The 16667-nt window shown below is 40.6% G+C and overlaps 5 protein-coding genes across 5 annotated transcripts; 3 read left to right on the top strand and 2 right to left on the bottom strand.

Annotated features, from left to right (window-relative positions):
* Positions 1-567: 567 nt before the first annotated feature.
* On the bottom strand, positions 568-1440 carry EAE98_011565 (uncharacterized protein; the record flags this gene model as incomplete). The annotated part of the gene is made up of 1 exon (XM_038959187.1): positions 568-1440. One exon carries the CDS (start codon positions 1438-1440, stop codon positions 568-570), a length of 873 nt encoding a protein of 290 aa, XP_038804399.1.
* An 864-nt stretch (positions 1441-2304) lies between these two features.
* Positions 2305-4187, bottom strand: EAE98_011564 (uncharacterized protein). The gene is made up of 3 exons (XM_038959186.1): positions 3871-4187; positions 2583-3813; positions 2305-2532 (listed from the first exon to the last, which is right to left on the bottom strand). The coding sequence occupies exons 1-2, from the start codon at positions 4151-4153 to the stop codon at positions 2990-2992; spliced, it is 1107 nt and encodes a 368-aa protein (XP_038804398.1). The 5' UTR covers positions 4154-4187; the 3' UTR covers positions 2305-2532; positions 2583-2989.
* Positions 4188-4760: 573 nt separating this feature from the next.
* Positions 4761-6830, top strand: EAE98_011563 (uncharacterized protein; the record flags this gene model as incomplete). The annotated part of the gene is made up of 2 exons (XM_038959185.1): positions 4761-6436; positions 6488-6830. The coding sequence occupies 2 exons, from the start codon at positions 4761-4763 to the stop codon at positions 6828-6830; spliced, it is 2019 nt and encodes a 672-aa protein (XP_038804397.1).
* An 825-nt stretch (positions 6831-7655) lies between these two features.
* On the top strand, positions 7656-9041 carry EAE98_011562 (uncharacterized protein; the record flags this gene model as incomplete). Its single annotated transcript, XM_038959184.1, has 1 exon — positions 7656-9041. One exon carries the CDS (start codon positions 7656-7658, stop codon positions 9039-9041), a length of 1386 nt encoding a protein of 461 aa, XP_038804396.1.
* A 1775-nt stretch (positions 9042-10816) lies between these two features.
* Positions 10817-13997, top strand: EAE98_011561 (uncharacterized protein). Its single transcript, XM_038959183.1, has 2 exons — positions 10817-11956; positions 12012-13997. The coding sequence occupies exons 1-2, from the start codon at positions 11319-11321 to the stop codon at positions 13468-13470; spliced, it is 2097 nt and encodes a 698-aa protein (XP_038804395.1). The 5' UTR covers positions 10817-11318; the 3' UTR covers positions 13471-13997.
* Positions 13998-16667: the final 2670 nt, after the last annotated feature.

The following is a 16667-nucleotide window of genomic DNA, read 5'->3' as shown; positions in this document are numbered from 1 at the left end:
GAGAGCAGAAGATGTGTGTGTGTGTGTGTGTGGATCCTGAAAAGATGCAAGGAGGGATATGAAAATGTAATGTATGTAGGTAGCGTTTTGAAGATAGCTGTGAACTGGCAGTGAACTAGAAATCATGCTGTACAGTGTAGAGTTTACTTAAACACGCTGTTACATGATGAGTTTTCGAATAGAAAAGTTTTGTCTCTGCATCTGTCGAGAGTCTCCATATATGAAAACGACACCGCTAACGTGCCTTCATGCTACTCTGTAGCTGCAAAACTGGAAGTACGCGTATCAACAAAATAAAGAAGGGTGCTTGTAGAAGGTTTGTAATTTTGATTGTATTCTGATATCTTTCAACATCCCTGGGTATCTTATCACGTCCATCGAATCCCCTCTTTCCAACAAACAGTTTCCCCTTCGCGAATGAACATCCCAACTCCCCAACCCATCGCTAAATGCATGCATTACAATTTCGCGGTAGTAGAGACAAAAGAAATATGATATATACAACAGCAATCTATTCCAACCCACCTTTTCATCCCCGGTAAAACGAGACATATATCCCCAATTATCTTATCGTATGGGCGATTCCATCCATAACTCTTCTTGATTAGCTATCATCATCTCTTTAACCCACGAATCCGTCTGCCTCTTATCACTCATTTCAAACACAGCCGTACGTCTATTCGTAGGACTTCGATAAACTCTTTCGACGCTCTCTGGATAAAGGATGGAAGGACCTCTATCCGCAAAATTCTGATTCACTCCAATTGCTTCCAGAGAATAGTTTGGTAGAAGGCTATTCGCAGAATTCTGATCCGCTCCAATGGTCCCCGAGAAATAGTTTGGTGGGAATGTATTTGTAGAAATTTGATCCACTCCAACTGCTTCTGGAAAATAGTTCGGGGTATATCGATTCGAAGGATTTCGATAAGCGCTATCGGCGCTCTCTGGATAAGAATTTGGTAGTCTATTAGCTGGAGTTTGGAAAGTAACATCTGCCGTTTCTAGATGAAAGCCCGGCGGACATCCGATCGTAGAAGTTCGATTCGTGCCAGCTGCCTCTGGATAAAAGTAAGGAGCTTGTATATCCCGGGGCGGCTGATGATACACCTGAAATCGATTCTGATATTGGTTTTGAAACTGATGCGATGGTGCTTGATGATTATATTGAAATTGTCCATGAGCAGCCTGTCGGCGTCGTTTCCACCACTTGAACACGGGGACACAAGCAATAATCAGAAGAACCAATGCGATACCGACTCCTATTCCGACTCCTATAGCAATGTTGAGAGAGTTGTAGTCTGTTGTTGCATGTTGGCTGGACCCGGTTGGCGATGAAGTTGTAGATTGTGTATTCGATACAGTGGTTTCTATCGTACTTGTTTGCGTTATACTATCGGCTGCTAATGTAGTCGACGGCGAAGTAGAAGTTGTTGTATCCATGTTGAGAAATGGCCTACAAGACGGCCGTGTATAAGAGTGGAATATATATAGAGAAAAGTGACGGCCAAATTCTAAGCAGTGAGAAAAGACAAAGGAAAGCAAAGAACGATTCAAGGTTCCAAAGTCATTAAATTGTATGAACCAATTTCATACGCGCGAAGAGCTACTTAGAACTGCGATTATAGATTATGTTGAGGTCGTTGACCAGAATCCATTCAAACGGCGCGTAGTGATGGGTTTGTTCCTGCCATCATTACAAGAGTGGAGAATGAAGGCATGAAATACATTATTAGATAGACATGGCCGATACAAATAATGCCTTGATTGTTGGAGGCAATGCCTTATGGAAGGCCTGCCGGCAGATTTTTCTTACCAACAGGATTCATAAATAGATAAGGCTGATTACATTTCATCGTCCTTACCCTCATTCAAGCGTGAACTTTGAGCTTGAATCTTTACTCACTTGAGTGGAGACTTCGAGGCAACTCATTGATGGAATGGGTCTGGACTCAAATGGAGAGTTCTCAATGGTTGTAGCATACGAATGGTCGAATGCGAGGTGAGCTTTGTACGTAGGATCCCAGGGCACGATGTGTAGTAGAACTTTGGCTTTTCTTCGAATTAACCTTGCCGCAGAAGTGAGCTATCTAGAGCTCGGACCACTCAAAGGTCTCTCCCTTGTTGAAAATAGAAGGAATTAGACGGAAAGTGGAGTACATCCAGTACATTTTACCCGCGCGCATCACAGGATGAGAGTGAAGACTTAAAAATGAACCGTATACAGTAGCGAGTGTTTCAGAATAAAAGCCAGAAGTGGCGTTGATAGGGAACACCTGTGATAGATTAAGTACCATTATGGCGTAGTTTGTGGAGATTAGGTTTAAATTATTGGATCAGTATATAAACGATCACGTGATCCCACTTTCCAATTCATCCGTCGACCCCAGCTTGTCCTCCGGCCTACCGGTATAGCCTATAGGATCTGAAACTGCAGCGAAGAAGGAGGATGTACTGACAGCTTAAAACGTGTGATGGTGCTCTGATCGATGAGTGTCGATCAGCTGTGAGCGCGCGTGTGTAGCTGAATGCCTGCTGTCTCAATATTTAGCGAAAATGTCATTCAGTTGCTATAAGTCACATACAAGTATGTGATCATCCGCAAAGTTAAAGTCTGGCTTACATCAACAATAGTCAGTTTATTGAAGTTGGGCCAGCAGAAACTTCGCTAAAAGTGTTCTACAGAGCGCCTTCCAGAATCTCTACAAGAGCTCTTATATGTCACCGAGTTCCCTTTATGGTATCTGGTGCTTGGAATAAGTCGACTGGCCTTCAAGCTCGTTTCCCTGTCACTCGGTAAATACCTTACGTTCCAGCTCAGCAACATGCCCTTCATTCAATGCGATGGATCACATTTAATCTTAGTTGGAAGAAGCAGCCGTAGTGAAAATTAATGAATGCCGTGGTGCAGAGCATTTAAGTCCCGGGGTATTTGTAAACAACAAGCGATAAACTCCTCTATCCCCCAACCTCCAAGCTCAAATTTAAGCTCTTAATATATACCTTCCATCAATCTGTCAGCGATTCCCTCCATTCTTTTATCGCCGCCCAACACCCTTCTTTCCGTCTCACGATCACGCCCATCTTCTCCGATGATGACACATTTGACGACTTCCCCATTCATTCCTACAACGCATCTACCGACCTTGCCATCTATCCACTCAATCCTCACTTGCTTTGCTTCTGCATCAGCAGCACTGATATCTGCGATCTCTCGCTCCTTTTCTTTTCCTTTGCTGCTTAATTTCTCATCCAAAGAGAACCCTTTTCGTAGATGCTTGATGGATGCCACACGCAAATGATAACCTGTAATCTCTCGTCGTAATTTCCGTACAAACGCAGTCAAATCTTGTCGTTTCTCTTTGACGATACCCTCAGCGACTTTAGGAGCAGGCAAATATTTCGCGGCCAGGCTAGCCAAAGGGATACATGGAGGCACTGTGTGCCGATGGATTCTCAGTGCTGCTGATCCAGAATATGGCTTATTTAACATGACATAATAAGGCCGAACAAATTTTCCAGAACTGCTTGCTTCAATTCGAATTCCCAATACATGCCCATTGTCTACAGCGTTCGGGTCCGGATCTTGAATTTGGAAGGATGTAATTGATGCGCATGCGCGATATAGATTCTCGAGATTATGGGTTGTTTGAGCTGCCGAAGTCGCAAGTAGTGGATCGGAGTCTGTAGGAGTAGTAAACTGGGGGGATTTCGTTTTGGAGGAAGACTTTCGTAAATTCGACAAAATGGATTTCGAAGCTTGAGAAGAGAGGATAGTAGCCGTTTGAAGGCGACGTTGATCTTTTAATGATGCGACTGTGGATTGATTAGCTACATGTCGTGGTAGAATTGAGATGGGGCAATGTGATTCACTTTGTTCCTGTAGTGAAGCTATTTCATTATCCAATTCTATGCCAGCCGCGTCTTGAGGACTAATAATTTCTTCCGTTATGTCCATGTTTGAATTCGAATTGAACCCTACGGATTGTGGGGAAGAGCGTGAACTTCTCATGATTGGTGGTGGAGGTATCAATGTGTAGGATAAGATATCGGAAATATGTTTCTTTCCCACTCTGTGCTCGGGATGTTTGTTGATGTTTGGATGGTGATGTTGATGTTGATATTGACATTGATTTTCATGTTTGTCGCGTCGCATGCCATTTCATCGCCATTTCACGTGTTTCGTGGGGGATAGCATTGTTTGTTTTAGGCATTTGATTACCCTAAATTTATAGCCTAGACTTTTTCTTCCCAATCCCTATGGTTCTGATCTCAGATGTATCATATCTAGTATCTGGGTAGTACGAGTAAGTAAAACACGGTTCCAGAGTAGATGGATAGATTCTCTTAAAAAGTAAGGAATATGTATATATAATATCTATTGATAGACTTTCACCCCCTCCTCTCCTTCTTTCCCATGCAACTCTTTGACATTCCCAAACCTTTCTCTTCGAATCCTTTGTACAGTCCTCAGTCCCTCAGTCCCTCAGCGGCGTTGTTCGCCGAAGAAGCCACATTTCGTTTCAGAAGCAGCCTCGCACCCTCGTACCCTGAAAAATCGAGCCTTAAAGCCTGTGTCCATGGCTCTTTCGCCGCAGGAATGGGATCTTGAGTAATCAAATCAATCAAATCAATCAATCAATCAATCCACTATCTCGTACAAACTACCACTAACGAAACTAAACCTTCGAGTAAATTTAAAAGAGGACACTTTAGAGGCCAACAAGACCTCTGGAGTTTTCTCAATTAAAGATACTATATGGATGCCTACTCCATTGGGTGATACACTTCCTTCATTAACTTCTCAATCTACTTCAGGTAATCCACGACATTCTCATCTACCTGCACATCACGATCCTCAATTTCCCTACGCGCAAGAACTAGACGACTTATCAACAGCTACTTCACGCCACAGAAACGTTTCCTCTTCTAAATCTAAATCTAAACCTCATTTGCATTTGGATTTGCACGGCGCAACACAGGCAGAAGACTCGAAACATTTACTCGGCGATCAAGATTCTACAGACGAAGACGAGGAGGAGGTTATTGAATCGGATTCTATGGGTACTCGCTCTCGTAAAGGCAAAGTTCCAGAGCCACTTGGCTCTTCCTCTGCCACAAGAGGTGAAGACTCTCAATCACAAAAGGGCAGTATGAATGGCAACGTCGAGTACCGGCGCAAAAATGCGAACCTCGACTCTCCGGGTGTGACTGCGAATCTCATGTCGCGCGAGTCTTTTACGTTAGATGATCCTATACCGAAGACTCCTACCCTCAACAACCATGGGTTTTCCGAATTGCCAATGCAGGACAAACGGAACTTTCTTCTTCTAGTCCTATTATATTTCTTGCAGGGTGTTCCAATGGGTCTCGCGACCGGCTCGGTACCTTTTCTACTCAAACCACACATGTCGTACAGCGCTTTGGGAGTTTTCAGCTTAGCTTCATATCCATACTCTTTGAAGCTCCTCTGGAGTCCAATAGTGGATGCAATATGGAGTCCTAAAGTAGGAAGAAGAAAGAGTTGGATCATGCCAATCCAAATACTATCAGGATTAGGAATGATATGGCTAGGTTCTCAGATTAAGGAAATGATGATCACAGCTGGAGCAAATGATGGAGCAGGAATTTGGGGTTTCACTGGATGGTGGTTCTTTTTGGTATTTATGTGCGCCACACAAGACATCGCCGTCGATGGATGGGCTCTCACCTTATTGTCACCGGGAAACATTTCATATGCATCGACCGCCCAGACCGTAGGATTGACAGCTGGACAATTCATGTCTTTCACAGTTTTCCTAGCTTTTAATGCCCCAGATTTCGCCAACAAATGGTTCCGAAAGACTCCCCTTGACGAAGGAGTTATGACTTTGGGAGGATACCTCACATTCTGGGGTTGGACATACATAATTGTTACTCTTGGCCTCGCGCTTTTGAAGCGTGAAGAGAAAACCAAGAACGAGGATGGAATCTGGGATGTTTACAAGGTCATGTGGGGAGTTCTCAAGCTCAAGAATATTCAAACGATCATCATTATCCACTTGATTGCGAAGATTGGTTTCCAAGCTAATGATGGAGTTACAAATCTCAAACTCATAGACAAAGGATTCAGTCAAGAAGATATGGCTTTGACAGTTCTTATTGACTTCCCCTTCGAGATTGGGTTGGGGTACTACGCCGGAAAATGGTCGACATCCTACACACCTTTACGCCTATGGTGTTGGGGGTTTGTCGGTCGTTTGATTGCTGCTGTTATTGCTCAAATCACGGTTGTTATCTTTCCCGCTAACGGAGTCGATACTTGGTATCTACTTGTCGTTATTGCGGAACATATCTTCTCGACATTTACCAATACTGTTATGTTTGTGGCCATCTCAGCTTTCCATGCCAGGATTGCGGATCCCGTCATTGGTGGAACTTATATGACATTGCTCGCTACGTAAGCACCCCTATTTTCAATTTAAATTTTCATTTTACTAATAACAAACAGCGTTTCTAACTTGGGCGGTACATTCCCTCGTTTCTTCGTCCTTAAGCTTGTTGATTACTTCACCACTGCTACATGTATTCCACCAGGATCCGATTATAAACTCGCTGCTGATCTCAAGGGGCCTCTCATCACATCTACCTTCTCCTGCGCCTTGGCTGCCGAGAAAGATCGATGTTTGTCTGGAGGGGGCATTTGTGATATCGAGAGAGATGGATACTATGTTGTGAATATTATTTGTATCATTTTTGGAGCTGTTACATTTTGGGGATACATCAAACCAGCAGCTCTGAAATTACAAGCTCTACCATTAAGAGCTTGGAGAATCAGCGAGGGCAGTAACTAATTGGTGCTAAGATAAGACGGGCGGCAAGAAATGCCCTTATATGTAAAAGTTGTAGAATAGACATGTATTTTTGATCGACAACGAGAGGGATGATAGGCGGTAGTGAGAATGGTATCTATGAATAGCTATGCAAGTATGAAAATAGAAATGAACTTGTTGATAGCGATGCTGCATCTCCGTCCACATAATGAACACCTTGGATAGTCGACCAAAGGGGCTCTCTGATGATGTGAGATTTCGAGCTACTTGTTACGCAAAGTATCGTGCTGCTGGTCACCTAGAATGATATCTATACAGCTATTCCGACCATCCCAGACCCGCCTGTCAGCCGGAGCTGAGTAGGAAGGATCTGAGCGTCTCGAAGAAAATCATTTGTGTCATGAGTTGTACCAATTTCTCCCGTCGACATGCAAAGACATGAGACGTTGTGTTCATAGACTTTAGACCGACTTTTGCAGATATCCACAGTCCAATGACAATCACAGCTTCATCCACGCAAACCTCCGCCAACGCCAAAGTTGCGTACGACGTCGGTATCGTCAGCTTTCCACAATTCATAGATTGTAGAAAGTTGGCTCTTTGGCTTTTAAAACTAGTATTGTACAATGTAGGGATGATCGATCTTCTTACGAAACAAAAAGGTAACATTCCTATATGGGTCCTTTATCCGGACGCCCGAATTACCAAAACAGACCTCCGATACAACCGGCGACCGAGGTCAAGAGGAAAGCCGGAGTTTCAAATATCTTGTAAGTCAGTATTATAAAGGTAAGTCGCCGGTCTGCATTCAAGGAGTTTATGAGTAGTTAATAGAATACTGATAAAATGTCGTCGCAGCTTACAACGCCTATTGGAGATGCTGTTGAACAGGGGCTGGCGAACCCCGCAACAACATCCCCAAAATTAATATCAACCCCACCATCAAGCTCGACCTTCACACTTTCCTTCAACCTCTCAAGTCCGCGACCTTCATCACCGACCTCCTCGATCTTTTCCTCTAGCTCACAAGATACCATGTCGACATCTAGCTCAATGCCAGGCTTGGCACGAGACAACACCGCGGAAATCGCGGAACGAGATTACTTTTCGGAGAATCCTCCACCAGCGACCCTTGAAAAGCATACCTCTCTTGCAGAAGATTTCATCAATTTCCACGCAGCTGCTGGCAGGCGCGTGGTATTGGTTACATCAGGAGGAACAACTGTTCCATTAGAGCGACAGACGGTGCGATTTATAGACAATTTTAGTGCAGGAACGCGAGGGGCTACTTCTGCCGAATATTTCCTGGAATCAGGCTACGCGGTTATCTTTCTCCATCGTCAATTCAGTCTTCAACCTTATTCGCGCCATTATAGTCATGCTACGGATTGTTTCCTCGATTTCCTTCACGAAGGGCCCGATGGAAGCGTGGTCGCAAACGATGAATATCGCGAGAAGATGTTGAAGGTTCTTAGACAGTACAATGCGGCCAAGTCGAAGAATCTACTCTTGACGTTACCGTTTACGACAATTACAGATTACTTGTTCATCCTTCGAGAGATTGCGCAACTTATGCGCCCGTTAGGTCCTCGCGGGTTATTGTATTTGGCTGCGGCTGTGTCGGATTTCTTCGTGCCTCCACAACGTATGGCGGAACACAAAATACAATCTACAAATGCAACGGATACAAATACACCTGAAAATGGAAGTGAAGATAAGGGTAATGGAGAGGACGAGGAAGCTTTTGATAATTTCGATTCCTCTCCAGCGGTACCACGGAGCAAGCGTCTAATTGTCGATTTGGATCCTGTACCCAAGTTCCTCAAAAATCTTGTGGATGGCTGGGCTCCTGAAGGCATGATCGTTTCTTTCAAGCTTGAAACTGATCCCGCAATTCTGGTTCACAAGGCAAAATACTCCTTGAACCGCTACCAGCATCATTTGGTCATTGGAAATTTACTTGCTACCAGAAAATGGGAAGTTGTTTTCGTAGCGCCCGGTAGCAAAGATCAATGGATCAGAGTTCCCAGGAGCAAGAGAAAGAGGACAATCAGTGGAGTTCAAGATTTAGTAGGTGCTGCAGCGAGGGGAGGGGAGATTGGCGATGAGCCTCTTGATCCAAATGAGCTACCTGATGGGGAACCTGAGATTGAGATTGAAAGTTTGATTATTCCTGCCGTGGAAGCATTACACACATCTCATATCAACACCCCTAACAAACGGGAAAGGTAGAGATTAAACTTTGTTTTGTAAACAAACAACAAACGCATCCTCGTCACAGATGCCCTCTGTCACTTGGTATGACGATGAGAGGAGAAATGGTGGTCACGTTAACTAGATGTACCAACCTCGTGGGATTGATTGATGTTCCTACCATATCTAGGTAGGATGAACGTCTCACATTGGACATGGTGAACAACTGAGCTTACAAGCGAATTTCTTTTGCTGCTCTGCTCGTATGCTCTAATAGGATGGGATGTCAAATACAATACTTATTTAACCATCTAGATCTACGTGTATACTTCCTTCAATTTGCAGGACACCTTGAAGCCTTGTAGAATTATAATTGCCGTTGTCACATTTTCAATTGAGATAGCATCAGAGCACACACTCTTCTTAGCTACGATCGTCACACTGTACTGTGTATCGTAGGCCTCGGTAAAATCTTTCAATATATCAAGATCGGTTGGTTTGGTTCATTTGTCAAAGCAAACGGCCATGCAGATCCGGGGAACGTGCCATATTTAGTTCAATCATCCGCTTGTGACAATGCTGAGGGTAGGTAGCTAGCGAATAGTGTCATGCTGTGCACTTACTTGTAAGAGGCTACAGGTTTGCGCCATGCTGATCAGACACGCCTCTCTAATGTACTCTGTATATCTTAAAGCCCCTCTGATTTGCGATTGCGGTGCACCTCGGTCTGAACGCGGAATTATCGTGCGATTGTTTGATACTTGTCTGAATGGTGTCTGGAACAAATGATGGAGAAAGATTTTGTTTGTGTTGTTGGGAGAGTGGTGGAGTGGTGGGATGGTGGAGTGGATAATATTGAGGGTATTATGTGGATGATGATGGATGGATGGATTGATTGATTGATTGATATGTTTGTTAGTCATAGATTAAGAATATGAATAAGACATCCTTCACTCGTATTTCCCTTGAATTTGGAATTTGGAATTGGGGATGGGGATGAATGTGAATGTGAATGAACTGTAAGTACCTACCTAGTTATCTAGTAGGGACGGGGATGTGTGTTCTATTGAGGGGTCTTTAATACTCTATACTCTACTCGTATATATCCCGATCGATTGTTAAAGTGTTTTTAGATAGATGTAGATGATCGGTGATTCGAAAATGAAAATGACTAATGTATGTTATTATGTATTATCCAGTTGTGAGAAATCCTTTGGTTGAGAAATTAGCTGGAGGCTGGCTGGTATGCATAGAGAGAGTCTAAAGTCCGAACACTATAGCTCGAAGAGCACATGCGGTGAACGAATCAGGTGTGCGTTGTTCCTGGATGAAGTGGGCGGTTGAACTGGATCGTCTATACTTTATACTTCAGAGCTCATCTGATATCATATCGGTAGCTGTCTAATGCGCCAACCCAAAGGGGGAAGGAGAATGGCGTGTCTGGGTTTGATATGAGTAGAATACTGGAACAATTAGGAATGATTGCTAAACTATACTTCCTGAGTGCACAGCGAGAACGGATATACCATCAAATACTTTCCTTCAGATAGAGTTTTTCCTTGCTGTGTCTATCCCGTAACTCGCTCGTCTAGAAACTAGCTCGTCTAGAAGGAATAAGAAAAAGGAGTGTGGTGTAGCGCAGTGTGACTAGGAAAGGGTAGTGTAGAAACTAATTTATAGTCACAAAGTGGTTCTCTTATATCTAATCCTTTGGTAGTCGAGGTAGTGTCATTAATGGATCATCTGGGTGCGTTCACCAGTTCCTTCCGGACAGGAAAGAGGCGCCTGCCAATAAACATGTGCGATTCATGGTCTTGCCCCATTCGCAATTATTATTCCTGCAGTCGGGCGATTGGCGGCGTTGACAGAACAGATTAGCACACCAGATGCATGTCTCTCTACTCTACTCTACCCCTTCATCGTTAAATCTTGGAAGCCGAACTTTCATCGTGTTTCTTCTCATCCATGATCCTACCCACCACCCCTACCTAATAAATCGTTTGGTCCATCGTCTACCTAACTTTGGGAGATTTTCAACACAAATCTCTACATGTTTGCTTAGTGTTGCTAACTACATGAGAAAGGAAGAAAAGATTTTTGTTATCAAACACTGCTACGGTTATATTCCCTCACAATTTCTAAGACCCTTAGCACTTTATTCCTTGCAAACAATTCTCCGAATATCTCTTAAATCAAATTGGCTTTTCCCGCCTTGCTTGGTCCATCCATCATTGATTGACCCTTGCTGTCCATCGCCCACCCGGTTCTATATCAGTCGTACCATATCTCAATCGATCCATCCAACCTTAGATATGTATGAGTGTCGACCGCAGAGCCAGAAACTGCCTTCGCGTTGAGAGAGAAGGGTTTTCAACAATGTTACCAGCGTTGCGCGCCAGATCTCATCTTGACATGCAATACGAGGCTGCACTGCCTATCGAATACAATGACGATGATTATTTCCGCGAGGTGTTACAGTTGGACGGGCTAATACCGACGGAGATGCAATTCGACGAAAGATTGAACAAAGAGGCAGAAAATTTGGGAATTTCGATAACGGGTCCTTCCGCAGACGAAAGAATCGATAGTCCTCCATGCGAATCCCCTTTCAATCAATCGCATCACACACATACCGACTCGTCCTTATCTCAAGAAAGCGATTCTACAGGATTGACGTCGAGATCATCGAATGAACATTTGGACATTTCATCATTACCACAACCATGGAAAAGACCGACGGCAAGGAGAAGTTTATCATTTCACGATTACGAGAAATTTGTAAAGCAGATCGATGCTCAAAATAAGCACCCATTACCTCCGCCGATACCTGTCAGTTCCCCGGAATCAGCGCCATCCCTTTTTTCGGTATCCTCGAAACGCTCTTATATCAGCATCAAGAATGGAATCAAAACCCGCTTCCGCCGCAAGCCCAAAACATCTGGGGAACAAGTAATGTGAGTATATGTTCTCGAAGACAAAAAAGCGAAAGGAAAAGTGCTAATTTTTTAGCTCTTGCATCTGTTGTCGGGAAGAGTTCAAGAATTCTAGCACGTTGCGTACACTTCCATGTGCTCACAATTATTGCGAAAAATGCCTTCGAGTTCTGGCCATCCAAGGCTGCAAGGAAGAATCGAAGATGCCACCCAGATGTTGCAGCCAAGCTATACCAGGAAACACAATCAAATCGGTCCTGGATAAAGAAGACCAGAGTTTATTCATGAAAAGCGTTGTACAATTCAGTACACCATGGGAAGCCAGGATTTTCTGTCCAAATACTTCCTGCGGTGAGTTTATTCCGACACTTGGTAAAATTGATCCCAAGCAGCCGTTTGAGGTGGTTTGCCGAACTTGTGGAGATAAAGCTTGTTCGATATGCAAGCGTGCGGCACATCCAGGTGGCCAAGATTGTCCTGAAGATTACGAACTAGAAGCCGTTTTGAGAATGGCAAAGAATGCGGGATGGCGTCGCTGTTACAAATGTAGAACTCTGGTAGAATTATCTCAAGGTTGCAGTCATATCACTTGCCGGTGTAAAGCCCAATTCTGTTACATATGTGGGGCTGTGTGGGATCCATCGGTTGGCTGTCCAAATTATTGTAATGGCGAGGAAATGCTCGAACGTCGACGTCTCGAAGAAGAGCAGCGAATTGCAGAAGAGGAGAAGGCAAAGTTAGCTAGGGAAGAAGCAGAGAAGTTAGAAGCAGAGGAACGTGCAGCGGCCGAAGAACGGACCAGGAAGAATGCCACACTGAACGCCCTTCGGGCTTGTCAGATCAATGAGAGAGACCGATTTTGCGCCTTCGAGAGAAAAATGAAGTGGATCATGTGGACGCGACACGGTCGAGCTAAAATTGATATTCTGGATCGCTACGGGGAGCTCTCAACAAAAATGAAAGAACGCCATCAAAGGACCTCGACGCATCTAGAAGATCGGCAAGTCGCTGCTGAGATGGAGCTGAGAGCCACTTTAAAGCAGAGCGAAAGAAGCGTGCAAATCCGTTTAAAGCATATGGAAGCTTACTGCAATGGACTTGGTAGAAGTTCTGGTGGTTATGATGTACAAAGAATTGTTACCGAGAAAGATCTCAGAGAGCTTGGGCAGCAATACAATATTCGGGACGACTTGGGCCGTTTACATCAGAGCAGGATTAACGTCATGCGGGACAAGCAAGCGAAACAAATGGAAAACTTAATCATTCGACAAGACGAAGAACTCAAAAATCTAATGGTCAAACAGAATCAAGAGTTAGAGGCTCTAGAGGAGATGCATAGCAGAGAAGAAGAAGGAATAATGACGCTGTTCATAGAAAGAAAATCACGACTCACGCGGAGATGGTACTTGGTCGAAGAGGTGGAACGAAAGAAGCTCACTAATGCAGAGGGCGTGCAATTCGCAGCCATGCCACCGATACCGTGGCCTCAATCAATGAAGTCTCCAGCTCTCGGCCTGGAAGCTGTTTTTGAGTGAAGCTTCATGAATTTTAGAAGCTTTCATCTTTTATTTTCTTATCACGACAATTTTTGTGGCATTAATACACTTTCTCGACATATATGTACGATTATTGTGAAGGTTGTGTGATTTGAATCACCTCATCTTGTTCAAAATTCAGGGACTGAGCATTGGCGCTTAGGAATGGATGAAAGAACTTTAATATAATGGTCCCGGCTGGATTAACTAATGGGTGGAATTAACGCTTTTAGGCCGTTGACCTCTCGGGATTTTTCGTTGGCTGGACTATCGGGAAAGGTCATTTGGAAGGTTATTTGGGTCTTGAGACTGTGAGGGATGTTTATTATGGATTTATTTTATGGTGACCCATGATTTTGGGAGTGATGGATGATATGGATGATGGATGATATGGATGATGAATGTGCATGGTTGCGAAGAAAAGGAGTATATATACCCAATGGATTTTATCTTTGTCTTTTTAATTACGATGTTAGGAATTTTATATATCGATTATATTACAGTGTGGTTCTTGATGTGATGATGATGAGGAGGAGGAGGATGATGATGGTGGGTGGTGAGTCTTTCTTTTGGGTTGGGTTTGTTAGTGTGTATGCAAGTATCGTAGAAGTATTGTAGAAGGATAGAGAATTGAGAGGAGAGAAGAAGAGAAGAGAGGAATCTTTTTCGAGATTTGGTTACTGGGTTAGCTATCTAGGTACCTACTGTATTTTGCTACCTAGGTAGGCATCTAGATAGGTATCTAGCTTTACTAATTAAGATGTAAAGTGTGAAGTGTGAAGTGTGAAGTGTGAAGTGTGAAGTGTGAAGTGTGAAGTGTGAAGTGTGAAGTGTGAAGTGTGAAGTGTGAAGTGTGAAGTGTGAAGTGTGATGTTGAGTTGGAGATGTGGAATTGAATGTTTATTTAGATGAGTAGGTGGGTGGGTGGGTGAATAGATGGATAGATAGGTGGATAAGTAGATAGAAAGATAAGGAAATAAATAGATAAATAGATAGATAGATAGATAGATAAATAAATAGATTAATAAATAAATAAATAAATAAATAGATAGATAAATAGATAAATAAATAAATAAATAAATAAATAAATAAAGAAAAATAAATAGAGAGATAAATAGATAGATAGATAGGTGAATAGATAGGTAAATAGATAGATAGATATATGAAATATTTATAATAGGTATTATAGATAATTATTAGTTTGAGGAGAATGAATTAGTTTGAGGAGAATAAATGAATGTTGTAGTGTATTGTATTGTGATTTTCTGTATGTTTTTTAGGTTTAGGTTAGGTTAGGTTAGGTTAGGTTAGGTTAGGTTAGGTTAGGTTAGGTTAGGTTAGGTTAGGTTAGGTTAGGTTAGGTTAGGTTAGGTTAGGTTAGGTTAGGTTAGGTTAGGTTAGGTTAGGTTAGGTCAGATTAGTTTAGGGGAGAGAGGGGAGAGAGGGGAGAGGAGAGGGGGAGAGAAGGAGAGGGGGGAGGTAGGTATTTATAGGGAGATATCTTGGTATTTATAGGTAGATATATTCATTATAGATAGACATTTAGGTATATATTTAGGTAGATATTTAATTTAAGAATGAGAATAATAAGTTATAATAAGAGCATATTTCAATTAAATATTAATTACTCATTGAAATTATTAAATCTATTCGAAAAATCAATTCGCGCGAATTTTTATTTTATCGAGGTTACTATATATAAAGTATTCTTACTTTTTTATATCTTTTTATTCCTATGAAAACTTACTTATATTAAAATTCAATATCAAATCAATTAATCTATTAATATTATTATATATCTCAAGTTCTATAGAATAATATTATTTTTATTTGAAATCCAATAGTTTGATTTTGATTTTAATTTTTTTCAATTGATTTTTTTAATCAAGTCAAAAATATATATTGAATTTTCACTTGATATTTTAAATGTCTATAATATAAGATATAATATTTTTTTTTAGAAATTACATTTATATATAGATTTTTATTATTATTTTAGCTCAAAAAATAGTAATTATAATTTTATAAGAGTTATTAATTAAAATTTTATATGTATATTGTCACGGTCAATCCGTATAAGGGCTGGCAAGGGCATATAAGTAGCCCCTGCAGGGCTACTTCGGGCCGATATCAATCTATGTATAATTATAAATTATAGAATTTTTATAATTTAAAAGAATTAATGAAAAATCTTTATATTATATTATATCTAATTAATTTATTATTATTATTTATTTTAATAATTCTTTTTATTCTATATATAGAATAATCTATTAACTATTTTCTAGTCGAGTAGATATTAATATTATTATAATTTCAATAAGAAAAATATTTGTTCTTAAAGGAAAATGGAATATTTATAATGTAATTCAAAACTAATTTGATGAAATTGTTAATCAACTTTTGTAGAGTATTAATAATAATACTTATTCAGCTTAATTATATCCTTTTAATGATAATGAGGATGTATTATTGAATTAATAATTTCAAAAAATAAAAGAAGAAATGGTAGTTATAAGAAAAGCTTACAGAATAACTATAGATTGTATTTTATATATAATTATCTTGGTTGAGTATAATCGATTTATAGTTATATTGAATATAACTTATTAGAGTGTTAACCTTGATTAAGGAAAATTATCAAAATTATAGAAATTAAAATAATATAAAAAAAATTATTAAAAAAGCTAAGAACTTCTTTTTTTAAATAGAAATTATATTTTGAAATAATAATAAATATCATTTTCCTATTAATATAAAGAAAATAGAATATATTATTCAATATTTTGAAAGGCAGTTTTTAACAATTTAATATTAGTTTATAAGCAAGTTAAGTTATAAAAAAATAAATTGGGAAAACTTTAGGGAATATATATAATATTATTATAGATAAAGGGATTAGATAGTGATAAGTAATCCAAAAACTTATATATATAAAGTAAAGAGAAGGAAATATTATGAATATATTTATAATCTATTTAAAAGATTTTAAAGAAAATATCAAATAAAAAACAGAGAGTATTTGAATCAAAAGACTTTTAGTAGATTTATTATTTAATATAATTAGAAAAATATTGGAATCTTTATAATAATCTGAATTATATAATAAGTTTATAAAACAGATCTATAGATTAAAAAATATAAAAAAACTATTTTGAGAAAAAGGTATAAGGGATTTATATCAATCCTATAAATAT

This window comes from Botrytis deweyae (genome assembly GCF_014898535.1).
Source record: "Botrytis deweyae strain B1 chromosome Unknown BDEW_050, whole genome shotgun sequence".
NCBI classification, from domain to species: domain Eukaryota; kingdom Fungi; phylum Ascomycota; class Leotiomycetes; order Helotiales; family Sclerotiniaceae; genus Botrytis; species Botrytis deweyae.
This window is presented reverse-complemented; position numbering and strand designations above follow the sequence as displayed.

Excerpts from the sequence above, each read along its gene's own strand:
- EAE98_011564 (XM_038959186.1), bottom strand. The coding sequence starts at position 4,153 with ATGCGACGCGACAAACATGAAAATCAATGTCAATATCAACATCAACAT. Across the intron at positions 3,814-3,870 it reads AGCTTCACTACAGGAACAAA|TCGCATCATTAAAAGATCAA; the intron begins GTGAATCACATT and ends ATCAATCCACAG.
- EAE98_011561 (XM_038959183.1), top strand. The coding sequence starts at position 11,319 with ATGAGTGTCGACCGCAGAGCCAGAAACTGCCTTCGCGTTGAGAGAGAA. Across the intron at positions 11,957-12,011 it reads ACATCTGGGGAACAAGTAAT|CTCTTGCATCTGTTGTCGGG; the intron begins GTGAGTATATGT and ends CTAATTTTTTAG.